A 27,908-nucleotide genomic window follows, 5' to 3' on the forward strand; every position below is an offset into this window, starting at 1 on the left:
TCCCGGGTTTCGCTCCCGAGGGAACCCGACCGCCGCGGGTAGCGGGGGGGGTCCCGATCGGACCCCCCACCCACGTCTAGGCAGGCACGTACAGGTACGTTGATGTGCCTGTCCGTGCCATTCTGCCGACGTATATCTACATGCGGCGGTCGGGAAGTGGTTAAAAACTGCGAGTAGGCAGGCTCTTTATTGCAGAAGAGATGTGCATTCTCTGTGCTGCAATAAAATAAACCTACCTGCCAGTTTACAGTCTTCTTTGGCGTGAACACTGAGCTGCACAAGTGCCAATCAGTTTACCTTCCGGCACAATGCCTGTGTCCCGGGATGACTGCACTCCTGCACATGTGCAGTAGTGACATCATCCTGCACTGGCTAATGAAGAGGGTCACAGCCTGACACCTGGAAGAAGCCAGATAGAAGATGCAAGCTAGGGACATAGGACCATTGAAGAGAGCACTTTTATTAACTTGATTCTCCGCTCCCCCAGCAAACAGTGCACCCCTCTGCTCTGACAGTAGACTGTCCCTCAGCGTCTTCACATCCAATGCAGGGCTATGGTCCCTACATAGGTCTTGGTGATATCAGAGGACCACAGACAGCTGATGTGCAGAGGATCCTGTGGGAGTGGAGTATCAGGTAAGTAAAACTGCTTTTCTCTGTCCCCTCAGGCATAAACTAGCAGTTAAAGGGGTTATACACCCTTGTGTTTTTTCACCTTAATGCATAGGATGCATTAAGGTGAAAAAACACCTTGCAGTGACCGGCCCCCCGCTTTACTTGCCTTAGCCCCGAATTTCCCTTGGCAGGGATGTGCCGTCCCTCTGTCCATGGGGTCCCAGCTGTTGATTGGATAGATTGATAGCAGTGCAGCCATTGGTTCCCACTGCTGTCAATGAAATCCAATGACGGGTGCCGGGAGTGGGGTTGAGTCATACGGCTATGGACGCCAAATGAATGACTCAGGAGCGCGACTGCAAGGTAACCTTCTGGGAGAGCGCTTCTCCTAGGGGGTTGGCTGATGAGGGGAGGACCTACGAGAGCCACCGATGGATCCCAGAAGACGGTGTTCAGGCCAGTCTGTGCAAAACGAGCTGCACAGTGGAGGTAAGTATAACATGTTTGTTATTTAAAAAAAAAAAAAAAAATTCCTTTACAATCACTTTAACTTCTGCAGTGCCGGCACACACATCCCCACTGCAAGAGAGGACTTTTTTTTCCAGAGTTCAACTGTAAACTTTAAACACTAGAATAAAATGATATTATCTAAAAGAAAAAAGTAAAAGGTAATATGCCTAATTTTGCAATTATATTAGTACTATAGAATGTTGCAAAGTGCTTTTCCTAAGCATGAATACAATTCTTAATTTATCAGAGCACAGTATATGCAGACAGCAAATGAGAGAAGCATATTAATCCAAAGGGAAGAGATAGCCACTGCCCCATTACCACCACCATCATCATCATCATCATCATCATCTTCATCAAGAGGTCCTAGGTATTGCTTATCTATATATTCAAACATTGAGAGCATAGAAGCAAATGTTTCTTCACAAGTAGGCTGAATTTGATCAGCTGGTAGCTCGAATCCATAGTCGCCTTCGTCTCTTAGTTCGTAGGTGTAAGAAAGTTTGATGCCAATATCTGCTGCCCAGTCTGCTGAAGTTCCAGAAGTAGAATCTGAAACAGACATTTAATCAATATTAGGATAAAGTGGTGATATGCAACTGTTCACATATGTTAGTTTAATATTTTGCTTAGTTAGATTTTTTGTCATTTAGTTGGTAAGTTGGTTCATGCTACAGTAAGTAAAGTCGTCATATGTTGACTTAGGCCCCTTTCACACTGAGGCGGTTTGCAGGCGCTATTGTGCTAAAAACGGTTTCTCCAGTGTGAAAGCCCTCAGGCTTTCACACTGGAGCGGTGCGCTAGAAGGACCGCTCCAAAAGTCCTTCTAGCAGCATCTTTGGAGCGGTGAGAAGAGCGGTGTGTTTACCGCTCCTCCACCGATCCTTTCCATTGAACCACAGGACATGGTTCCAGTAATCCATGTCCTTTCCAAGTCTGCTTGTCTTCAGCAAACTGTTTTCAGGCTTTCTTGTGCATCATCTTTAGAGGAGGCTTCCTTCTGGGACAACAGCCAAGCAGACCAATTTGATGCAGTGTACGCATATGGTCTGAGCACTGACAGGCTGATCCCCCACCCCTTCAACCTCTGCAGCAATGCTAGCAGCACTCATACATCTATTTCTCAAAGACAATCTCTGGATATGACGCTGAGCACGTGCACTCAACCTCTTTGGTTGATGATGGCGAGGCCTGTTCTAAATGGGACCTGTCCTTTTAAACCACTGTATGGTCTTGGCCACCGTGCTGCAGCTCAGTTTCAGGGTCCTGGCAATCTTCTTATAGCCAAAGCCATCTTTATGTAGAGCAACAGTTATTTTTTTCAGATCCTCAGAGAGTTCCTTGCCATGAGGTGGCATGTTGAACTTCCAGTGACCAGTATGAGAGAGTGAGAGCAATAACACCAAATTTAACACATCTCCATATTCACACCTGAGACCTTATAACACCAATGAGTCACATGACATTGGGAAGGGAAAATGGTTTATTTGTTCCCAATTTGGACATTGTCACTTAGGGGTGTACTCACTTTTGCTGCCAGTGGTTTAGATATTAATGGCTGTGTATTGATTTATTTTGAGGGGATAGAAAATTTACACTGTTACACAAGCTGAACACTCACTACTCACTCACTACTTTACATTGTAGCAAATTGTAATTTCTTCATTGTTGTCACATGAAAAGATAAAACAACATTTTTACAAAAATGTGAAGGGTGTACTCCAAGTTCCAAGGGTAGCCACATCACTTTATATTTGAGGTAAATGCCCAGGTGCTGCATAGCAGGGAATCCTCTGATCCTGATTCAACTGTTTCCCAGGACATAGTGCTCTATGCCTGTCTATGTTTCCTTGCAGGAAATCTGCCTCTAAGTCTAGCTGTCCAAACAAAAACATATTCAGTTGTATCCATTTGCTTACATAATATATGTGATGTAGGTCCAACATGATAAGTGGAATTATGTACAAGTTTCAGTTTTGCAGCTGCCTCTTTTGCCACTTTGTCCTAAAAGAGAAGAACATTTTTGAGTAACAGGAAATAGACTTAGAATCTCTTCCAATCTATGACAATGGCAGGACAATATTAGTGCTAATATTACTATTCATTTACATGGAGATAGCACATTCGTCACGCTGTAACAGACTGAAAAGCACGAAGACTTAAAATCGCGAATCGTCTCTCACCAAACTTTTACTAACACAAAATCAGCAAAAGCAGCCCCATGGGTGGCGTCATCCGAATGGTACTTCCCCTTTATAGTGGCATCGTACGTGTTGTACGTCACCACGCTTTGGTCGAGCATTTTTTTTCACAATCGTGTATAGGCAAGGCAGGCTTGACAAGAATCGGATTGAAAAAAACGAGGAAATTGAGACTCCCGACGAGAAAAAAAAGAACATGTCTCTCTCTTTTTTTCCCGTTGAGATCCGCAACAGTTTTCTCGACGAAAAACATACACACGACCGCTTTTCTCGGCAAATATGCTCTGCCAGCATTTTTCGTGATGGATTTTGTCGAGGAAAACGTTTGTGTGTACAAGGCCTCTGTCACTGGAAATCCCCCTTCTTAGCAATAACATTTGTCAACAATACTTGCCATTTCATCATGATTTTCAGCTGGCTCCATTGTAAATCCATAAGGAAGAAGAATCAGTTGTGAATAAGAGTGCATGGTAAGATACAAAAGAATATTTGACTTGTGCTGTTCCACTAAATGGACGATTCCTTTTGTTTCTAGCTCTGAAGCAGCTGACGGTCCACAGAAAGTTATATCCAAACAGTTTGTTGATGCACCCGTCTCTACATAAATCAGGAAAATGCAATGAATTATGAGTTAATTGAATGGTTAAGATAAAATTAAGAAAATATTAAGTGAAGCAAAGTGGTCATTAGATAAAAATAAAAAGTGTGGGATTAAAGGAAATCTGTGCTGGGAGAAACACATGATGATCTCTTCTTCTGAAAATGCTTGTAGCTTAGCTGTCATGCCAAAACAATGGTTTTGATCAACTATGAGTTAAGTCTCGTACAAACGACCGGTTTTCCTGGCAGGAAAACTGCCAGGAGAGCATTTGGCCCGGAATCCCGACGGGAAAAGAGAGTGTTTCCTGCCGAGAAAACAGGTCTTCTGTATGCTGAGGCCTCGTACACACGACTGAGTTTCTCGGCAAAAACCAGCAAGAAACTTGCTGGGAGATATTTTTTTGCCGAGGAAACCGGTCGGGTGTACATTTTCGTTGAGGAAACTGTCGAGAAACTCGACGAGCCAAAAAGAGAGCATGTTCTCTATTTCCTTGACGGGAATGGAGAAAATTGGCTTTTCGAGTTTCTCGACGGCTTCACAAGGAACTCGACGAGCAAAACGATGTGTTTCGCCCGTCGAGTTTCTCGGTCGTGTGTACGAGGCCTTACCTGTCCGAAGGTAAACCCGCACATGCTCGATAAGCCTTCAACGCATGCGCGGTTGCATACAAGGCATAGTGTGGGGTGTAGCAAGATGGCGGCGACGGCATTGAATGTGACGAGCGCCGGCTCGTTGTAGTCAATGACGTCACCGCGTTCTTGTCATTCAAAAGAACGGCAGTTCTTTTGAATGGCCGTCTGTATGAGTGAGTGAGTGAGAAACTTGTAAAGCGCAACACATGCGAACTGAATCGCCTCTGGGCGCTGTTTCCATTTCATGGGTAAGGAACCCCTTGACCTCAGAAGAGATGGGTTTTAATCTTTCTCCTGAAGGCCAAGTGGTCTGACTCGATCTCCTTTGGACTTGTATTTGGTTTTGGGTATTTGAAGTAGGTTTTGATCGGTGGATCGCAGAATGCGATTGGGGTTATGGGCTTTTATTTTTTCGCATAGATATTGGGGGGCGTTTCCTTGAATACACTTATGCGTTAGGCAGAGTGCCTTGAAAGTGATTCTGTCTTTTACTGGCAACCAATGGAGGGATCTCATTGAAGGTGAGATTGATTCCCATGGTTTTTTCCCAGTCACTAATCGAGCGGCCATATTTTAAACGACTTGCAGACGAGTGATTTGGTATTTGGGGAGTCCTAGATAGAGGGCATTTGCGTAGTCAAGTCTGGAATTGATGATTGTTCCCACCACGACTGCAATGTCCTCTTTCGGGATGAAGGGGGTGAGTCTGCGTAGTAGGCGCAGCAGATGATGGGATCCGCTGACTACAGACCCTATTTGTGCATCCATTGTCATGTAGGTGTCAAAAATGACTCAGAGACTTTTGACTTTGGTGCTAGGGGTGATGGTTTTGCCCAGAATGGGCGGGGGGGGTCCATGTTGACGCGGAGTGACTTTTCCGGTTTGCGCAAAACAGAAGAAGTTCTGTTTTTGAACCATTGAGTTTAAGATAATTGGCTTTGCAAGAAAAGCTTGCCAGGAATCCCATCAGGAAAACCAACGTTTTTTTCCTGACAGGATTCCCAGCCGTGTGTACAGGGCTTCAGTGACTCATCCTATTGGATCCTCTGCCAAGCAAATATAATTTTTAGAAGGTTTTCCTATGTAATTCTCTAATTATGAAGAAATAGGAACTTTTGTTACCAGACCAAATTTTGTCGTTTTGGTTTGTGCTACATTACCTAAAGAAAATCTGTCAAGGCAGAAAAATGGCAGATGCCATTGCTGAATTATATTTGAAGGTAGAGGCTTCCAGACTAACATACTGATCGCTGCTGCACTACCAAATGAGTTGCTGCTCAGAACAAGCAGATATTTCACATCTGATATGGGAATGCTTGTTTTGGATCAGTGACTTAACTAGTATTGAGAGAAGCTCCTATATTGTTATCTTGGTAAGTATCTTTCTAGCAGTATTGCATATGAAAAGCATTTTCATGATAAAAGGGTGTTACACTTAAGAAACACGATCTACAGAGCCAGTAATTTTTCTTATTTTACAACGCATTTAAATTTGGTAAGTTGGTTCATGCTACAGTAAGTATAGTTGTCATATGTTGACTTAGACCCCTTTCACACTGAGGCGGTTTGCAGGCGCTAAAAATAGTGCATGCAAACCGACCCTAAACAGCAGCTGCTGTTTCTCCAGTGTGAAAGCCTGAGGGCTTTCACACTGGAGCGGTGCACTAGCAGGACTGCTCCAAAAGTCCTGCTAACAGCATCTTTGGAGCGGCGAGAGGAGCGGTGTGTTTACCGCTCCTCCACCGCTCCTTGCCATTGAAAGCAATGGGAAACTGCGGCTATACCGCCGCAATGCAGATCTGCAGAGGTGCATTGCGGGTGGTATTAACCCTTTTTCGGCCGCTAGCGGGGGTTAAAACCGCACTGCTAGAGGCTGAATACCACTGCAATTCAGACGGTATAGCGCCACTAAAAGTAGCGGCGCTATACCGCCACCGCACCTCCAGCACCATTGTGAAAGGGGCCTTACTCGACCTTCAATATTTTTCATAACACATAAGAACTTGGTTGAACAGAATTAAGAACATATAAACTGTATATAAAACCTGCCTAACAACTGATATTCTGTCTTGGCTTGTCTAGCTACTGAAAGCCACCAGTAAGATCAGGACTTCATTATGAAAGCGAGTTATATTACACTGGCAATCCTTATAGCGCTCATTGTTGACATTACTTTTCCATGTGTTGTTTACATTATTAGCATTTTTTTAAAAAAAATATATCGTTCTGTCTTCTCCTTCTCTAACATGCATTTACATTTTCTTAAAGTACAATATCCACAGATACAATCTTACTTTATGTTGCAGGAACCTCTTATTTCGGAAACCAAAGCAGCCCAATGTTCTGGTCTCCACATAACTCTTTCCTAATTGTGAGTTTAGTACCCATCCCTTCTCCAGAGATATGATTAGCTGAAACAAAATGCAAACAATACTGTCTTGCATAGTAGTAGCAATTCATATCACCAAAGAAAAATGAGTACTGAACTCATACCCCCAAATGATTTGAGAGAAATTGTCAAAATGCCAAATACAGCCTGGGGAATGTGAGGGGAAAGCACCTAGGAAGGAACTGTGTGGCGATCGGGGCATTGGACTGCCTCTGGTTCAGGAGATTGTTGCAAAATAAAGTAAAACTTTATCTGTTGATTTTGTACTTCAAGAGACTTTGAAGGCATGTTGGAGAAGAGGCAGATGGAAAGATACGTTAATGTTAACATTTTCAACAGCACTGAGAAAAGTAGAGTGGAGGGTGAGCGCTGTAGTGTAGTTCCGCAATAGCTGGAGGGCCGTCGTTTGGAGATCCCTGCTCTAGAGCAACTATACTTGCAGACGGCACAGTCTATTTACCTTTAGTAAATCAACCCCTATGACTGCTCTGAGCTCACTCTTTTATAAAAATGAGGTTTGGGTATCCATCTTGTCAAAACATTGCTCATGTGATTCTGACCCGGGGTAAAGGCTATGCATTGCATTACTATATATATTTTTTTCTTATTTTGCTGAAAACCTGAAAACTTTCTGGCCAAATATTTATGAATCCTGGAGATTCATTATGAGCACCAGGTAGTGGTAAACCCATGCCTGTTTAGGAATCACACAGAGTATTTCCCAGAGTTCAGCTTAAAACAATTTAAAACAAGTGATTGAATAACACTCTTTCTGCTCGTGGTAAAGTGACCACAAAATGTTTTTATTTAGAATTTTTTGTATTTTTCAGAAAACATTTCTTAGGGCACCTTATAGGAACAGAACACAAAAGTAGTAGCATCATTTTGTATGTTCAACACTAGCAAAATGCATTGAACATTGAGGGAGATTTACTAAAACTGGGGCACACATAATCTGGAGCAGCTATGCATAGTAACCAATCAGCTTCTAACTTCAGATTGTTCAATTAAGCTTTGGCAATGCAACCTAGAACCTGATTGGTTACTATGCAGAGCTGCACCACATTTTATGTGCACCAGTTTTAGTAAATCTCCCCCACAGTTGTACAATTCGATAAAGAAGATTAGGAATGACATTCACTATGCATGTGTACATTCTCATGCCCATGAAAGCTTGCAGTGCAAACAACAAAGTTATTTATCCATGTTCTTCTTCATTTCATTTATTAAATCAGGCCCTCTGTCTCGAATCTCTGAGTAATACAGAATGTAACAACTTGTACTTACCACACCATTTTACATCAAAATTACGGTTCAGATCCACTCCAAAACAAGTCCCATTTTGTGGTGAGCGGTTCATTCTCCAGAGACGATCCTGATATTAAAGATGACATACATAGTAGGTATACATATATTTTAACTTAATAGCATAACATAAAAGCCTAATTGAACCCACACTATCTATTACTGTGATAAAGTCTGACTGCATACACACCAGACAGTACATATGAAGATCTTTTCCCTTTTTTTTTACGCTACCAAATCTTGCAGGAAGGGTTAACATACCCTGTGCTGTCAGCACATAGAAGAGTTGGATAGTTGTTATCTAATAAAAAAAACAGCAGCCCAACTCTCCAGCAGTCTCACAAGCCTTCCTGAACGCTACTCCAGTTAATAGCACTGCTCAGGGAGCAAGAACGTTAACAAGAATTTTTTAAACCAGAGAAAAGAAATACCCTGTCTCTCAACAAAATTCCAGATTGGATGTAATAACTTACTTAACTTTTATATATTTACCTAGTCTTTTCAAAATTATTGATGAAAATTCTTATGAATAGAAATTATTATTAAAACAAAAACCTTGCATCCGTGTAACGTGGTTCTAAAAATGTAAATGTGAAGTGAACAGCCTTAGATGACACACAGAGATTAAACAAATCTTTCTAAGTAAATATAAGTATTACAAGTATATCTAAAGTCTTTCCCTTTCTACACTGAGAAAAATTATAAACGCAACAGTCAGTATCTGGTGTGACCACCATTTGCCTCACGAATCTCCTTCTCATAGAATTGATCAGGTTGTTGATTGTGGCCTGTGGAATATTGGTCCATCTCTCTTCAATGGCTGTGCGAAGTTGCTGGATATTGGCAGGAACTGGAACACGCTGTCGTATCCAGAGCATCCCAAGCATGTTCAATGGGTGACATGTCCGGTGAGTATGTTGGCCATGCAAGAACTGGGATATTTTCAGCTTCCAGGAATTGTGTACAGATCCTTGCAACATGGGGCCGTGCATTATCATGCTGCAACATAAGATGATGGTTGTGGATGAAGGGCACAACAATGGGACTCAGGATCTCGTCACTGTATCTCTGTGCATTCAAAATGCCATCTGTGTTCGTTGTCCATAGCATACGCCTGCCCATACCATAACCCCACCGCCACCATGGGCCACTCGATCCACAACATTGAAATCACTAAACCGCTCACCCACACAACGCCATACACGCTGTCTGCCATCTGCCCTGTACAGTGAAAACCAGGATTCATCCGTGAAGAGAACACCTCTCCAAAGTGCCAGTCGCCATCGAATGTGAGCATTTGCCCACTCAAGTCGGTTGCGATGACGAAATGCAGTCAGGTCAAGACCCCAATAGGGATGATGAGCATGCAGATGAGCTTCCCTGAGATTTCTGACAGTTTGTGCAGAAATTCTTTGATTATGAATACCGATTGTTGCAGCAGCTGTTTGGGTGGCTGATCTCAGACAAACTTGGGGGTGAAGATACTGGATGTGGAGGTCCTGGGCTGGTGTGGTTACACGTGGTCTGCAGTTGTGAGGCCAGTTGAATGTACTGCCAAATTCTCTGAAACGCCTTTGGAGACGGCTTATGGTAGAGAAATTAACATTTAAGGGCAACAGCTCTGGTGGACATTCCTGCAGTCAGCATGCCAATTGCACGCTCTCTCAAAACTTGTGACATCTGTGGCATTGTGCTGTGTGATAAAACTGCACATTTTAGAGTGGCCTTTTATTGTGGTCACTCTAAGGCACACCTGTGCAATAATCATGCTGTCCAATCAGCATCTTGATATGCCACACCTCTGAGGTGGATGGATTACCTCGACAAAGGAGAAGTGCTCACTAACACAGATTTAGACAAATTTGTGTACATAGAAAAAGTCGTAGATTGAGTTCAGCTCATGATAAATAGAGGAAAACACAAAAATGTTGCTTTTATAATTTTGCTCAGTGTATATTCTTTAGACCCCTTTCACACTGGGGTGGTTTTCAGGCACGTTAGCGCTAGAAATAGCCTCTGCTAAGCGCCTGAAAACCGCCCTTCCATTCACTGCAGTGTGACTTTTCACACTCGGGCGGTGCGCTTGTGGGATGTTACCAAAAGACCTGCAAACAGCATCTTTGGGATGTATTGAGAGTGCTGTATTTAGTGCTCCCAAAATGCCCTGCCCATTGCAATGAATGGGGAACGCTTCCAAAGTGCCTTAAATGCGTTTTTAACCCATTTTTTGGGGGCTAAAACTGGCCCCCTAGTGGCCGAAAAGCACCACTAAAGCACTGCTGTAAGTCAAATTCCTGTGAGAAGGGCGGGGACGTGGCTCACTGATGCTGTGTGTGTCTATGAACACACATTTGCTGGAGTAGGAGCGTGCCCGCATGGGTGCTTCCGTAGCACATGGCTTGCTAAGGAGACACCGGGAGGAAAGAGTGGACAGTTCCAGCTGTGTACTGCCAAAGAGGAGGTGAGGGACCTCTTTGCAATATCTTTGCACACAGCAGGTAAGTATGTCTTCTTTTTTATTTTAATAAAAAAAAATGCCTTTACTATAACTAAGTTATAGTAGTTGGACAGAGGCAGGGGAGCAAACAAAGATACATATGGGTTGCAAAGAAAGGGGCATTAAAACAAACCTATTGCTTTGCCCTCCATGGGCAAAGCATAGCCTTGGTAAAAAGGTACATTACAATGCTAATTCAAAATTTGTGATCACCTAAAATTTACTATACTTTCAGGTTTACATAGACGTGAAATGTCTGTCATCCAACAATTGCAATTTAAGTATGGAAGATTAACCTCCCTGGCGGTAATCCCGAGTCTGGCTCAGGGTGGAAATCCAGTACCATTAGCGGTATCCTCGAGCCAGACTCGGGATCGCATTGCAGTATCCAGGCAGAGTTTACATACCTTGTTCCCTGGATCCTGCGATGTCTCCCCGCTGTGTGAGCGAGCTGTCTCCTCGCTCGACGTTACGACGCGCAGGGGCAGAGATCGGCGCCAAATAAAAAAATAAGTAAAAGCACAATACACATACAGTATACTGTAATCTTACAGATTTACAGATTACAGATTACAGTACTGTATAAAATAGTTACACACCTCCTTTGTCCCTAGTGGTCTGCCCAGTGTCCTACATGCACTTTTATATAATAAATACTGTTCTTTCTGCCTGGAAACTGGAGATTGTCCATAGCAACCAAAAAGTGTCCCTTTATGTCAAAAGTGGTTTTAGAGCAGCTAGAAAACAGCGATAATAAATTAGAATCACTTGCAGAATTGTGCGATAGTGATTTGTGGGGAAATTCATCATCAAACATTAAAAGTAATGAAAGCTACAATTCTGCAACTGAGCAAATTTCATTGTTTTTGATTTGATTACATTATTCAATAATTTTTATTATTATTGTTTTATTATTGGTTATAATTATTTACAGTCATTTATTATATTATAATTTATGATTTTGTGTTTCAAACTTTATCATACCCGGGATGTTTACTAGACTCTTTTTTGGACAGATTTAAGTGAGTTATTCCTAAGGCCCCATACACACGAGAGGATCCATCCGCTGAAAAATCTGAGCGGATCGGTTTCAGCGGATAGATCCCCTGGTGTGTACGTTCCAGCGGATATTTATCCGCGGATATTTCCGATTTCCAGCAGATAAAAATTTGTAGACATGCTAACAAATCTATCTGCTGGAATCGGCTCCAGCGGATCGATCCGGTGGTCTGTACAGACTCACCGGATCGATCCGTCCAATCCATCCCTCGCATGCACCGGATGCGTCGTAATGATTCGACGCATGCGTGGATATCCTTATATGACAGCGTCGCGCACGTCGCCGCGTCATCATCGCGGCGACGGCGCGACACGTCACCGCGATGGGAATTCGGCGCGGATTTTGATCCGATGGTGTGTACACTCCATCGGATCAAAATCCTCAGAGGATTTATCCGCGGATACGGTCCAGGCCTCAGAATTACAGGCCTACAATATAAAATGCCAAATTTCCATGCAAAATAATGGACAATCTCAGAATACCATTGTAAAACAACATTTTGACAGGCTGTGCTTATAACATTTTGGTTGATCACCTATTTTACTCTCAATCAATAACAATAATGGTTTAATAACAATAATGGTAATAAGATCATAGTTATTCAGCAAAGCATAATACAACAAAGAAAATATAAAAAATGCATTAAATATTAGTGACAAGTGCACAGTTCTTATTGGGCAAATAAAAGCAAACATGAAGAATGATCTTACATTTGTCCAGCTGTAAATATATCCATCAACATTTAGAACAGGTACGATGTAGAAATCAACTTGTTTGAGAAGTTTGTTCAGCAATGCATCACTCTTGTACTTTGCAAGAATCTGGAGAAATAGAAGAGTTAGATAGGGCCTTGTTAGCTGCCTCTAGTAACCTTCAGGTAGAGACTGGCTAAATAGCAAAGGATGGAATATAGAGAGCTCTGGAGAATCTGCTGATGAAGCCTATGGAACTTACAATAGTTTCCTATCCTAAAGAGTCAAGAATCCAAAGGAATCCATCAGCAAGGCAGGTCATACATTTTTAGAATATCTCCATCAGGTGCTCATTAAATGCCTACAGGTTCTCAGCTCAAGGGAACCTACATACATCAAAACAGAACCCTGGTGCACTCTGCATTCCGTGAATATTTTTGAAATTTTAGTTTAAGGCTGGGTTCACACTATTGCAAATTGGATGCGGTTTCGCGGCATCCAATTCACAATAGCAGGAGATTTTGACCGGCTCTCTATGGAGTCGGTTCACATATCCCGAATTTAGCCTAAAACAATATTTTTTTTTTACTTTCTGCTATAATTCATATGCAAAAAAAAAAGTCTTCATAAATTTAGGCCAATATATATTTTTTGTATTTTTTTTTTGTATTTTTGGTAAAAAAATATCCCAATAAGCATACATTGATTGGTTTGTGCAAAAGTTATAGCGTTTACAAACTATGTGATAGATTTTTAGCGGGACTGCGACATTGTGGCAGACAAATCTGACCCTAAGGCCCCATACACACGAGAGGATTTATCCGCAGATACGGTCCAGCGGACCGTTTCCACGGATAAATCCTCTCAAAGAAATCCGCTGATTTCGATGGGATGGAGTGTACACACCATCCCATTGAAATCCGCGCGGAAATCCTCTGCCGATGACGTGTCGCGCCGTCGCCGCGATTATGACGCGGCGACGGGCGCGACGCTGTCATATAAGGAATTCCACGCATGCGTCAAATCATTACGACGCGTGCGGGGAATCCCTTTGGACGAATGGATCCGGTAAGTCTGTACAGACGAGCGGATCCATCCGTTGGAATGGATTCCAGCAGATGGATATGTTGTGCAGCACAACAAATATTCGATCTGCTGGAATCCATCCCAGAGGAGATTTCTCCGCGGAAACAGATCCGCTGGCGTGTACACACCATAGGATCTATCCGCAGAAACCCATTTGCTGGGATTTATCTGCGGATAGATTCTATCGTGTGTACGGGGCCTAAGTGATACTTTTTTGAAACCAGTAACACCAATACAGTGATCAGTGCAAAAAAAATGCACCCTGCTAGTGTTTTCTAAATGTGTGGGGGAAGTAGTGACAGGAAGAACACAGAGATCGTTGTTCCTGATTGCTTGGAACAGAAGATCTCAGTGTAATTTACTTCCCTGTCAGAAGGGGGATCTGCCTTGGGTATCCCCGTTCCCCATTCTGCCTCTCTGTGGAGCGTTTGCAGGTGATTGGCGGACATCGGGCCTGCCAGACCCGTGGATTGGCTCCCCCGCCATGCAGGGGGAGCTAATTTAGTATCTCATGCACGAAACAACGTACAGGTACAACATTTCGCGCAATAGAGCCGTCCTGCTGCAGTATAAATGCGTGTCACATAATAACATTTATGCAATTTTTTTCCCACAAATAGAGCTTTCTTTTGGTGGTATTTGATCACCTCTGTTTTTAAAAAAAAATGAAAAAACAAAAAAACAAACAATATTTTTTAACTTCTGCTATAAAACATAAAACATATCCAATAATTTTTTTTTTTAAAACATTGAATTTCATTATTTTCTTCATAAATTTAGGCTACACATTTTTGGTAACAAAATTCTCAATAAGCGTACATTGATTGGTTTGCGCAAAAGTTATAGCGTCTACAAAAAGTATATATACTGGAATCTTTATTTATTTATTTCTATACCAGTAATGGCAACCAATAGCGGGACTGTGATAGTAAAGCGGGAAATCTGATACTAACCAACACTTTGGACACTTTGTGGGAACCAGTGACACTAATACAGTATACAGGGTTAAAAATATGCACTGTCACTGTACTAATGACACTGACTGGGAAGGGGTTAAACATCATACACAGTGTGGCATTTTTACTAAGGGATGTGCTGGATTTCACTGCTTTGCAAAATCCCCCACATCCCTGCAGACAGAGCTTTGTTTACATATTGTTTTGTATTGTTTACATATGCAGAGCTTCATCCTCTGTCTCTCCTCGCCGATCAGCGGGTGCCTGTGGACATCCATTGGCTGACCCCCACTGATCAGCTTATACTGTGACTAATTACAGCAGAAGCGGCATGCCCCCAATGCAGAAATACAAAACCACGTATATAAATGTGATTCTGCACATAACTGCAACCTTGTAGCAGTAAATCTGCTATAGGGCGGTCAGCAACTGGTTAAACTGTATTTGCTGAGATGTTTACAGCAACAATGGCAGTTTATCTAGCAAGCCCACAAATTACTATATAACCATGTCTATTATTATAGACAGAGGTGCACAAAAAGGGGCCCACAGTGCACTTCCTGGCGCCAAGGAAAATATGTATCAACTGTCTATGAGTGACAACTGGTAGGAAAATATCACACAGTGAATTAAAAGGTGAATAAATTGAGTAAATACTCGATAGATAAATCCTCAAGATGAAGTGAATTTACCTATATCAGCAGCTGTTTAAAATAAATGAAAAAACATTTATAAAACATAAAACAAAGTATCAAGCTAGTAGAACCAAAGTCCAATTGATAAAACAGCGCTAGTTATTGGATAACTGTCTGGTTGGCGGTGGAACGCACTTCTCTTCCTGGTTACGCCGTTCCACCACCAACCAGACCAGTGGCGGTTCGTCCATAGAGGGCGCTGGAGCGCCGCCCCCTCTGGCTCTCACCGCAACTGAGTCAAATAACATAGATTCATGCATTGCACGAATCTATGTTATTATCGCCGCTGCAGCTGTTATTCAGATGGTCGGCGCTCAATTTCCGGCAATCTGAATAACGCCAGCTGGTTGGCTGTAGGGAAATGTCTATCAAAGCCAGCGGCTCTGATAGGCTTTCCCAATACAGCCCGGAAGCTTATTCTCGGAGCGCACAGACTGTACGCCCCTTGAATAAGATGACAGGCGTCTCAGCCAATCAGGTTGGCCGGTTCTGGCTACCAGTAACCTGATTGGCTGAGACGCCTGTCAGTCATCGAGGGCAGGAGAAGACATCGTGGGACGTGGATGCCTAAAACCAGTAAGGTAAGTGCCGGGCGGAGGGGGAAGAAAGCAATTTACAGGGCACAGTGGGGACAATTGGCACAGTGGTGACCATTAAAGGGCACAGTGGTGACAATGCATGGCACAGTGGTGACAATGGATGGCACAGTAGCTGCGTTTAATGGCATGGCACAGTGGTGACAATGGATGGCACAGTGACTGCGTTTAATGGCATGGCACAGTGGTGACAATGTATGGCACAGTGGCTGCGTTTAATGGCATGGCACAGTGGTGACAATGCATGGCACAGTGGTGACAATGGATGGCACAGTAGCTGCGTTTAATGGCATGGCACAGTGGTGACAATGGATGGCACAGTGACTGTGTTTAATGGCATGGCACAGTGGTGACAATGTATGGCACAGTGGCTGCGTTTAATGGCATGGCACAGTGGTGACAATGGATGGCACAGTGACTGCGTTTAATGGCATGGCACAGTGGTGCGAATTGATGGCACAGTGACTGCATTTGACGGCATGGCACAGTGACTGCGTTTAATGGCATGGCACAGTGGTGCGAATTGATGGCACAGTGGCTGCATTTGATGGCATGGCACAGTGGGGCAAATTGATGGCACAGTGGCTGCGTTTGATGGCATGTAACAGTGGCTGCGTTTGATGGCATGTAACAGTGGCTGCGTTTGGGCACAGTGAGACTGCAATTTTTTTTTCCTTTGCGCCCCCCCAAAAATTTTGAGCACCAGCCGCCACTGAACCAGACTGTAACCAGGAAAGGTCTTATCAGCACAGAGCTTTCTAGCACATGCGCAGCCCCTGTGTTCGGAGGACAGCGGTGAACCCTTTTCATTCTCTTTTTAATGTTCATTACAAGTGTTTACACTGTACGTATATTGGAAGCGGGGTTGTGTTTGCAGGGGGGCATTTATTAAAATGGGATTACACTATATAGTGCCTTTGTTTTTTATGTGCCCTGAATGACATTAACCCCTGCTGACCCTGGAGAGATGATGGAAGTCTGATTAAGAGAAATTGGTATACAAGGCTATAATTTATATACCTTCTGGTGAGTGTGAACCCCAGAAGGGGAGTGTGACCCACTTTCGAGGGGGAAAACTTAGAATTGGTGTAGGGTGCACTACAAAGCCTATCCTAGAAGCACATATCACCTTAGAACTGTACCTGTTTTTCTGGGCTTCTATTTTATGAGGAGTTGGACTTCATCCAATAACTAGCGCTGTTTTATCAATTGGACTTTGGTTCTACTAGCTTGATACTTTGTTTTATGTCTATTATTATATTAATATTTGTATTATACATTCAGTAGCTACATAATGCAATCACTGCAGGTGCACATTCTGGGGCAGAATGTGCAAAAAGTGAACTGTGGTTCAAAGCTGATGTTTACAGAGCCATGATGCATGTTAAAAATAAAAAGCTATACGTACATACCTCTTTCACAAACCATTGACAGTAAGCTACAGAAATCCATTCCCGTGCATGAATTCCACAATCCATAACTATAACTTTCTTTGTCTTCTTTGAAGGCAATCCAACCTACAAGATATACATTTGTAAGAATGACACACATGCAATTTATCTCAATATCCTTGTTTAAAGATCCTTTGGAAGATCGTTGGTGGAAATAGGAGTTTGGTGTTCATGAACCTCATGCTTTGTGAAAACAGATTACTCAGCCTCAGGATCTGGGTGTGAAGGAAATCAGGGACTATTGTTTAGCCCTGATGTAAGCCCTCTTGTAACATTAACACAGTTAAAGTCCAACTCCAGGCAAGAACAAAATTGTGCTTTGCAGTGAGGCTGCAAAGGTTGATTGTTTAGGTCTAGAAAAAAAAAAAGAAACAAGATAAGAAAATAATTACCCGACTCTCCGCTGCCTCTTATCCCCCAGCCTTGCATTGGATGTGTTGACTCCAAGGGACAGTGTTCCCCCAACACCATCAGCACCACCCTCTCCCCTAAATAATACAAGCTGTACCCCCACTGCAAAGGATCATTTAAATTTTTCCTGGAGTTAGGCTTTAACCACTTGTCCACCTGGGCATTTTTTTTTTAAATTATGTTAAAATTATGTTAAAATACTTTCAACCCTAAAAAAACAATATATCTTCAGAAAGCAGAGACCCTGGAGAATAGAACGGTGGCCATTGCAATTTTTTTTGTCACACAATATTTGTGTAGCCATTTATCGAATGCATATTTTCAGGACAAGGCACAATAAAATAAATTTTAGTGCAAACATACACAATATAATACCCAGTGTTTTGGTCAAATATAAACATGGGGTTGTGTTGAATAAATAGATACCAAACACCTAAAGTTTTCCATAGGTGATGCTTTAAAAGACTTTACAGGTCGACAGTTTAGAGTCACCCATGAATTTTGGATCTAGATATATATTTCTCATGCTGATGTTTGCAGCAATACTTCATGTATGGTGTCAACGAATCAACGTGTGGTACAATTGCTGTTTACATACACGCACAGGACCTATGCATGTGTTGCACCATCTAGTGAGTACACTGGTAGTAATGTAGGGACAGTATAGTTTGGCTCAGGGCCTGAGCCATTGAATCTGGGTCAGGTTTCATTAGGGTTCAAGGCTGGACTCAGGGGCATAGCTATAGGGGGCGCATGCGGCTCCCCTGTCAAGTATGTCTACACTTGTGTGAGCCAGTGCCAGAGTCAGGGGGCGCAGCTGGGAGGCAGAGCTGTCAGTCCTAGGTACGGAAGACTGCTTGCCTCTTGACTCTACACTGTGGATTCAGCTAGCACCAGACTGGATAGGAGGGCTGGCGGGACGGCATATAGGAGAGCCAATCTCCTCTATTTTCCTTCTGTCTCATGCAGGTCTTTTAGCGGCTGCAGGAGCAGAATCGGTACTCCTATGTCACCCCGCCAGCCCTCCTATCCAGCCAAGAGTCAAGAGGCAAGCAGTCATCCACCTCCCAGCTTTGCAACCTGACTCTTGCTTGCTGCCTCAAGGCTGTTCAAGGCTGTTTCAGAATGGTAGGATAAATGCTCCCTGCCACAAGGCTGCTCCTGGTAAGCAACAAACTCTCTGTCACAGCAGAGCGAGTACAGTGTTCAGGTTGTGCTGCTGACTGTCACCCTGTACCCTCCCATACTGCTTCCCTCCATTCATGCTGCCCCTCATACTGCCCTCCACTACCCCCTTCCCATCATGCTGTCCCCCCATACTGCCCTCTACTGCCTCCCTCCCATCAAATTTTTTTTTAAAAAACTGACCATGTCCACTGCCCTACTAACCATGTCCACTGCTCTACTGACCATGTCCACTGCCCTACTGACCACATCCACTGCCCTACTGACCACATCCACTGATTTACTGACAACGTCCACTGCCCTACTGACCATGTCCATGTCTACTGACCATGTCCACTGCCCTACTGACCACATCCACTGCCCTACTGACCACGTCCACTGCTTTACTTTCCACGTCCACTGCCCCACTAACCACATACACTGCTCTATGGACCACATCCACTGCCCTACTGCTGACCATGTCCACTGTCCTAATGACCACGTCCACTGCTATACTGACCACATCCACTGCTTGACTGACCATGTTCACTACCCTACTGACCAAGTCCACTGCCCTACTGACTGACAGTATGATACCATTCACAGTCCACACTGACACCACTGGCGGAACAACCAGGGTTGCAAATGTCGCACTTATGACTAGGCCCTGGCCTTCCGCCACCATGACGAGGCACAAGAATGAAGGACTGCACAACATGTGAAAGGGATCCGCTGCAAGATCATAAAGGGTCGTGGGATCAGTGTGAAGGGTTTTGGGCTCTGAGAGAATGGCCCAGGTCAGAGGTCCGGGGGGCCTTTCATGGTTACTTGCACCAGGGCCCTGAAGGTTCTAGTTACGCCTCTGACTGCATGACTCATCCAGGCAGCTTTCTGGTGCCTCCCCTCCTGGTTCTAGAATGTTGTAGAATGTTCTAGAAATTAGTGGGCAGAAGCTCGGAAGGCTGTCCTGCATATTTAGGGGCTCTTAGTCAATCCCCAGGAGTTGGGCCTGGCAGGGGACTAAGAGAGCCCTTAAATAGGGATAAGCAATGCCAGCAGAGGAGTGGGGTGGAAGATGGAGATGCAGTGCCAAGGGAGACTGTCGTGGCCCTTGAGGGACCCCTGCCAGGGAGGGAGGGATTTTTCCTCGAGCTGGGGCTCAGGTGGCTGGCCTGGAAGGATCCCACCATAGAAGAAGTTAAAGGAGGCTTTCTTGAGAGGCAGCGGGAGTAAAGGACAGAGTGAGTAGATCAGCACGGTGCAGAAACAGACAAGTAAGGGGCTTTTGTTGAGCTAACAGGAGACTGTTAGTTTTGAAAAAGAATAAATCAATTTGAGTCCTGCAGAGTAAGTCAAGCGGAGCTGTACAGAGGATCAAGTCAAGCTATTCAGGAGGATCAAGTGGAGCTGTAAATAGGGAGGACGTTGTCCCTGGTTCATTGTTGTTACTGTCAAGTTGGGCCATCTCATATTTCCTAACCCCATCCAGGGTATTATCCCCTCAGTAAAACAACAAAAACAAAGCTCAAGGACTGTTTTCTGAGTCTGAATGCAAGTTGAAAATGCTATGTGCCTGGCTGCGCAACAGTGGGTAACCCTGACATTTTCAACTCCTATCGGGTGGTAGTGCTACACATGCATTTACACAAATGCACAGGAAAGGGGGAAGTACAGGGTGCTTTTTATTTATTTTTTTCTATTATTTCTACTTATTTTTTTATTTTTTTTATTTTATTTTAGCTTGAGACAGGACAGATGACAGGTACTTTTTATAGAGACATTAAGGGTCTATTAGACCCCTTATGACTGCCCTGCTCTTCACTACAACTAATCAAACAGTGATCATGCTTGATTATCCACATCCTCAGCAACAGTGGCAGAGGAATTACAACTGTGACCCGGAAGTGATGTAATACACTTCCCCTTGTCACCTCCGAGGGGATTATTCATATTTTGTTTTTGTTTTACTTGGGAGTCAAATATAATTTCATGTTTATTTTTTCCATGTATATTGTATATAGAAATGTATTGTTTAATTATTATCCTGTGCTAGTTTTGTGCAAAATGGAACTGCCTGTGCTAGCTTTCGGAAATGTACAATTGAAGTTAGTATGCTAATAGTTAGTGGGGGGTGGTGATCGGGTATCCCACCAATAATATGCTGCCACAGAATGTATAAAACACCTGATGATGTCATTTGACGAAACGTTTAGTCAAAGCGTGACTTCCATGTCACATCCCCTCCAGATCCTGTTCTTCTGGTTCCCATTATTGGCTGGTGGAACACTCCAGGACTGTAGCTGTCCCAATCACCACAAAGGCGGACAAACAGTGACGGGGAGGGCACCTATTAATGTAAGCAGCTTGCAAATGTTTTATAAAATCTTTCAAATACATGGTATTACACTCTAGTAGCTCTTTCTCCAATTTATAGTGACATGGTGGACCGGTAGAGTGGTACTTTGGATCCATGACAGTTGTGGGCCATGTTTGAAGAAATCTACCAAACAGGCGATTTCTGACCTCCTTTTAACTAAAGAGGTCATGGCTATCTGGTGAGTGGCATTCCAATAGAGCACATTGGGTGGAAATGAAATTGGTGATGGTGATATAAATGTTACTTTCATTGAAAAATTAGGAAGCTTTTTGTTTAAAAGAACGCTTATGAACTTTATTTGCAACTCATTCGTTTTTTTGGCACAATTGTTTCCTCATTTTTTGTGATTTAATTTCTATTTTTCACTTTATGATTTTTGAACATTGTCTTTTTATCAATCACATTTATAACACTTTTATTCTTTTTGTAGTCACTATTGGATTATTGGGTCTAGCACTACCATCTTTTAATTTGCTTAGTGATTCTTCAGATGTTGAGGTAGCAGCTTGATCACTAAAATTATTATTAAGGTTTAATTCACATAGTGGTGCAAGGTTAATTTTAAATCCATTTTTTACTTTCTGTTCTGACATCTGTCAAAAAATAGGATGTGGGTAGGTTTTCTATTACTTCTGGTAGCTGCCTGAAATCCAAATGGGGACAAATACATAACAATGAAAAGTTGACAGATGTTCTAACTCTTCCATACTCGGTCCAAATTTAAAACAAAAACTTTGTCTAGAATGCAAATGTATATAGGAAAATATAGCAGAAGGATGAATTCCTCAATGTGCTACTGCCCAATCACAGGCTGGAGCAAGTCCTAGACCAGGCTGCATTGCTCAGGACCAGAGATTCTCACTTACTTTAAAATATTCGATTGTCCGTTCTTCATAGGTATTTCCAAGAAGGTGGTGTGACACTACATCACTGTGCTTATCTTTAATCTGTTCCATCCACTCATAAATCTGTTAAAGGATATACATAACAATATTTATGCAATGCAGAATTTTGGTACCTTCTGTGATATATTTCAGACAAAACAGCAGCTTAATCTAGGCTGGCTTATTTATAGCTCTGTCTTTTATTATCAGTGAACCTCATGCTACTACATGGAAATAGAAATGCATTTGTGAACTGCTAGGGTTTTTAACACATGTACTATAGATCCAAGAAATGTCTCAGTCTAGGCCCTCTGCATTTTTTTCCCATTTCTTTTATATAGTTCTACATTTAGTAGGCAAATCCACTAAAAGTACACGTATAGCTAGACAGAAGTCAAAGTAATGTGTTTTATAAATAATGTTATTTTTGTGCTTTATGATCATTTAGACAAGGGGTCCCCAAACTTTCTAAACAAAGGGCCAGTTTATTGTCCTTCAGATTTCAGGGGGGCCCGAGTGTGGCCAGCGGGAGTGTAAATGTTCCTGCCATCAGTGGGAGTAAACATCGCCACATTTGGTACTAGGAGAAAGAATAGTGCCCCATCGTTGGTATCATTGGGAGGATTATTGCCCCATTGTTGGTGGCAGTAGAAGAAATGTCCCACTGTTAATGTCAGTTGGCAGGATAGTGTCTCGTATCAGTCGGAGGAATTGTGACCCAAGGGCTGGCACAGGGCCACATCTGGCCCCCCTGATTACTGATTCTAATTTGTGCTAAAACATTCTCTTAGGGCACTTTCACAGTGAGGCGCAGTGGCATCGGCGGTAAAGCGCCGCTATTTTAGCTTTACTGCTGTTTTGGAGGCGTTTTTCGCCCACTAGCAGAGCATTTTTAACACCGCTAGTGGCCAAATAAAGGGTTAAAAAGCACTGCTGCCACAGCGCTTTGCAGGCACTTTGGCGGCGCTGACCGATGATTTCAATGGGATGGGGTGCTTTAGGAGCGATGTATACACCGCTCCTAAAGCACCTCAAAGATGCTGCTTGCAGGACTTTTTTTAATGCAGGCTCAGACTTTCACACTGGAGTGACAGAAGATGTGCTTTACAGGTACTTTGCAGGTGCTGTTTTTAGCGATATAGCGCCTGTAAAGGCCTGTAAAGACTTTGTAGTCTGTGAAAAGAATACAAGACGTTTTATGAATGGAGTAGGTGGAGTGTTAGTGCCCCACATAGCCTCCACTGTATGCAGTGTACTAGAGTTAAGAGTGTAGCTTTCTGAGCCAAACGTTTTTTGCTTATAGCAGGATGAATGAAATTTCAATTTTTTTACCTTTTGTAGCAGCATCCTTCAACAAGACACAGATCATTAGGTGTAATTCATTAATGTTTTTGTCCTGGAGTTCAGCTTTAAGATTGGCAGCAGTTCTTTCAAGCTTTCACCCATGGTCTAATAATGGGTAGAGTATAACCCTGCTTAGGAGCAGCTTAAAGCGTATTTACAGCCATATGTTTTTTTTTTTTTTTGTTCTCAGTAGAGTGTTGAAAGAACTACTGGCACTTTTTATTGCTGATCATAGTCAGACAGAAAGTGAAAGAACTTCAAAAATGTACAGTTGTCACCAGAACAAGAGATGAGGGGAAGTATTTCAACAAGGACGCCTGTTCTGGTGACAACTGTCCAACAGTGAAATTGCTCTCATTCCTTCAGGGACACAGACAGCAAAAATAGATGAATAGGTGATTTAACTCATCCCTACTTTATCCAAACCTGAAAAAAAGTTTTGGCTATACATATACTTTGACTACTATTCTGACTTTCCTCTATACGTTTAAAGTAGTTCTCTATATTATCAAGATCTAAGAAGCCCTACAAATTCCCAAACGTCATTCCCAACCGATGTGTCCCATCACCATGTCTCCTTGGGTTATAAGCAACCTTGGGTTAAATAGTTCATGAGAAGTTACCAAACTCTATTCTATCAAAGCATATCTATTCAACTTGCTATAAAAATATCAGTTGTACATCATTGTATGCAAACTAGATTAGAATCTGTTTAAAGGATCACTAAAGGAATTTTTTTTTAGCTAAATAGCTTCCTTTACCTTACTGCAGTACTGGTTTCATGTCCTCATTGCTCATTTTTGCTTTGATGTTGCTGTAAAACTGCTCTGATCTCCACACTTCCTGGTTGTCCGTTTCCTTATAACCATCATACTGGGAGCTTTTTACGATGGTCTAAGCTGTCATTACTGTGTGTCTAAAACTTAACAGAACCAATCGGATTCATTTTAAAAACAAAACACTGCCCTGGATTTGTTTGTTTTTGTTTTGTGTGTCTCTCTAGCTCACAGGAACATGAAACCAGTTTAAAAGTGAAACTAAACTGCAGGCACATTATATGATTGTTTTTTTATCTATTTGTAATCATTTTTAAAAGGAATCAGTTAATTTTTATGTCTCTATACCCTGTAAACAGTCATTTCAGCAAAAAAAATGTTTTCCTTTAGTGACCCTTTAATATTTTCTTTTGACTCTTTACACATACAGTGCATCCAGAAAGTATTCACCTTTTCCATTTTTTTTTTTATGTTACAGCCTTATTTCAAAATGGATTAAATTCATTATTTTCCTCAAAATTCAACAAACAATACCCATAATGACAACATGAAAGAAGGTTGTTTGAAAACTTTGCAAATGTATTAAAAATAAAAACGAATACAAATCCCATGTACGTAAGTATTCACAGCCTTTGCTCAATACTTTGTTGAAGCACCTTTGGCACCAATTACAGCCTCGTCTTTTTACGTATGATGCTACAAGTTTGGCACATTTTTGGGAAGTTTCTCCCATCAGGTTGGATGACAATCGTGGGTGCACAGCCATTATCAGATCTCTCCAGAGATGTTTGATTATGTTCAAGTCTGGTCTCTGGATTGGCCAGAGACATTCACAGAGATGTCCCGTAGTCACTCATTTGTTATCTTGGCTGTGTGCTTGGGGTCATTATCCTGTTGGAAGATGAACCTTCTCCCCAGTCTGAGGTCCAGAGCACTCTGGAACAGGCTTTCATCAATGATGTCTCTGTACATTGCTGCATTCGTCTTCCCCTCGATCCTGGCTGGTCTCCCAGTTCTTACCGCTGAAAACATCCCCATAGCATGATGCTGTCACCACCATGCTTCACTGTAGATAGTATTGTCCAGGTGATGAGCGGTGCCTTGTTTCCTCCAGACATGACACTTGGCATTTAGGCTAAAGAGTTCAATCTTTGTTTCATCAGACCCGAGAATTTTGTTTTTCATCGTCTGAGAGACCTTCAGATGCCTTCTGGCAAACTCCAGGAGGAGTAGCTTCCGTCTGGCCACTCTACCATACAGGACTGATTGGTAGAGTGGTGCAGAGATGATTGTTTTTATTGAAGGTTCTCCTCTCTCTACATAGAAATGCTGGAGCTCTCTCAGAGTGACCATCGGGTTCTTAGTCACCTTCCTGATTAAGGCTCTTCTCCCCCCAAACGTTCAGTTTGGCTAGGCGGCCCACTCTAGGAAGAGTCCTGGTGTTTACAAACTTCTTCCATTTACGGATGATTGTGCTCACTGGGACCTTCAATATTGCAAAAAAAATTCTGTACACTTTCCCCAGTTCTGTGCCTTGATACAATGCTGTCTCGGAGGTCTACAGACAATTCCTTGGACTTCATGGCTTGGTTTGTGCTCTGAACATGCACTGTTAACTGCGGGACCTGTCTAAGGCTGGATTCACACCTATGCATTTGTAGCGCTACCCCCTCAGGAGCCGCTGGTTGTTGTTGGGATCGGCATATTAAGTTACCTTTCAGTGTTGTCTAGGGGTATAGTTGATCAGTAGAGTAGCTTAGAGTAGTGAGCGAATGTCCAGTCATTGAATAAAGGTTTTCAAATGCTTTATTTCCAGGCCCAACATGGCCAACATCAACATCAAATGAGGAGGAAAAGGTTGATGAAGCAAGAGAGAACTTTGCAGTATCAGGCCTGGATATTAACCGAGCAATCCTGCTCTCAGTAGCATCAATCGCAATTCGTCGCCACTCTAGCCAGAGTGAGTGAAGTGCCCCCAGACAGACTCCTGTCATGAGCCTGGCAGCCGAAGTGTCACTTTAGGTTGCTGGGAGGAACAGGCCTCTGCCACAGGCCTAGTAATTAAATGAACTGAATAGATTGAGCGAATCCTCCCAGTAGATTAAGTTGAGGTCACCGGGTGACAGTTAAAGCGTACCTGTCAATGTTCCGGTCACCAGATCCCCGATGGTTCGTTCAAGCCCTATTGGACAACCTGCCTCCGGGTTCTCCTCAAGCCGATCCCCCAATCGAGCTGCACCCAGCCTGGGATCTTCTCAATAGAACTGGGGACCCAGTATGTCACTGGGGCCCCTGTCAGCAACATGGAACTCCACGTAGCGTGCCACCCCGGCCTGGTAGGCCATTGCCGGGGTCCGTTGGATGCACACACCCTGAAGGTGGGTGCCGCACCTGGAACCCACGAAGAAGGACCAAAGAAAATGGCGTCCGCCACAGATATACTCTCCCCCAGCATGCCCCGCGAGGGAAAACTCCTCCAATTGGCTCTGCCAGAACCCCTCTAGCGCCAACTGCTACCCAGGTATATAGCCGCAAGGTTTGGCTGTTGGATCTTTGGATCGATCCGGCAAGGAGTGGCTGGAGGGTAGGCCTCGACCACAGCCGTGGGAGGCTGGAACAGGTCCCACTTTGATTGAGGCACGCCACACGGAGATCGCTGTGGATGGGGTGGTCTCCGAAGTGGTATTGGCCTACCATTTTATCACGTCTGATAAGCTGGTCACGTCCGATAAGCTGGTCACGCTGGTTGGGTCATCTTCGGTCATAGGGTTTACCTCCGGGGAGCAAGGTGGCAAGGCAGTCGATTGCAAGGTCAGGGTTGATGAGACCGAGATGACCTCTATGTTGGGAGCCTCCGGCTCTACGAGCTCCACTAATGGGGATGGCTCCGGCCTTGTGGGTTCCTCCTCCGCGGTGATGGCAGCTGTAATGAAATTCACCCTGTACTCCCTTGGAGTCTTAATGGGTGATGTGGCAATGAACAAATAGGCCCGGCATCTCTGGCATCGGGCGAAAGGCTTAATCTTGACGGACAGTTCCTCGCACTGAGGGCAGGTCAGGCCAAGCATCTCCGTTCCTCCGCTGGACAATAGCACAAACTGTCCTTCTGAGGTCAAGCGAACGTCTGTGTCAGTGACAGACACTCCCGGTGGTGTAAACATGCTGAGGACCCTTGGTGAGGTAGTTGGGGGCCTCAGTCGCGGAGGGGCAACACCCGGTTGCAGGAAGGCAGACATCACCATGCATTTTCTCCTTCTTCATTGCTGATGGGCGGTGCTCCACTGGCTTGGTGCGAAATCCTATTATAGGGTGGCTCCTCCCACTTGAAGAACTTGTCTGGACACGTTGTAGGCGCGTGCTGTGCTGCACGTACGCCAAACCTAAGCTGTGTGAAGTTAACTCCCTCGTAGCCGGACAGTTCCAAATACACGATGCCGAACACTCTTCGCTCTTTAATAAATTGCTACTCACAATTTCCGTTGTCAATGGTAACAGCCGAGATCCCGGACGAGCCCCCACGTGTAACGCTACCCCCTCAGGAGCCCCTGGTTGTTGTTGGGATCGGCATATTAAGTTACCTTTCATTGTTGTCCAGGAGTGTAGTTGATCAGTAGAGTAGCTTAGAGTAGTGAGCGAATGTCCAGTCATTGAATAAAGGTTTTCAAA

General features: G+C 43.5%; 1 protein-coding gene across 1 annotated transcript in view; it reads right to left on the reverse strand.

Annotated features, from left to right (window-relative positions):
* Window positions 1–170: 170 nt before the first annotated feature.
* Window positions 171–27,908, reverse strand: part of LOC120943781 (carboxypeptidase O-like) — a 56,620-nt gene continuing 28,882 nt past the window's right edge. Inside the window, exons 5-11 of the mRNA XM_040357328.1 lie at window positions 22,105–22,206; window positions 17,248–17,352; window positions 12,521–12,631; window positions 8,236–8,323; window positions 3,721–3,923; window positions 3,045–3,129; window positions 171–1,677 (exon numbers count right to left, since the gene is read on the reverse strand). Coding sequence (XP_040213262.1) covers window positions 1,361–1,677; window positions 3,045–3,129; window positions 3,721–3,923; window positions 8,236–8,323; window positions 12,521–12,631; window positions 17,248–17,352; window positions 22,105–22,206 — 1,011 coding nt within the window. The 3' untranslated portion in view covers window positions 171–1,360. The remainder of the gene's footprint in view (window positions 1,678–3,044; window positions 3,130–3,720; window positions 3,924–8,235; window positions 8,324–12,520; window positions 12,632–17,247; window positions 17,353–22,104; window positions 22,207–27,908) is intronic.

This window comes from Rana temporaria, chromosome 6 (genome assembly GCF_905171775.1).
Source record: "Rana temporaria chromosome 6, aRanTem1.1, whole genome shotgun sequence".
Lineage (NCBI taxonomy): Eukaryota > Metazoa > Chordata > Amphibia > Anura > Ranidae > Rana > Rana temporaria.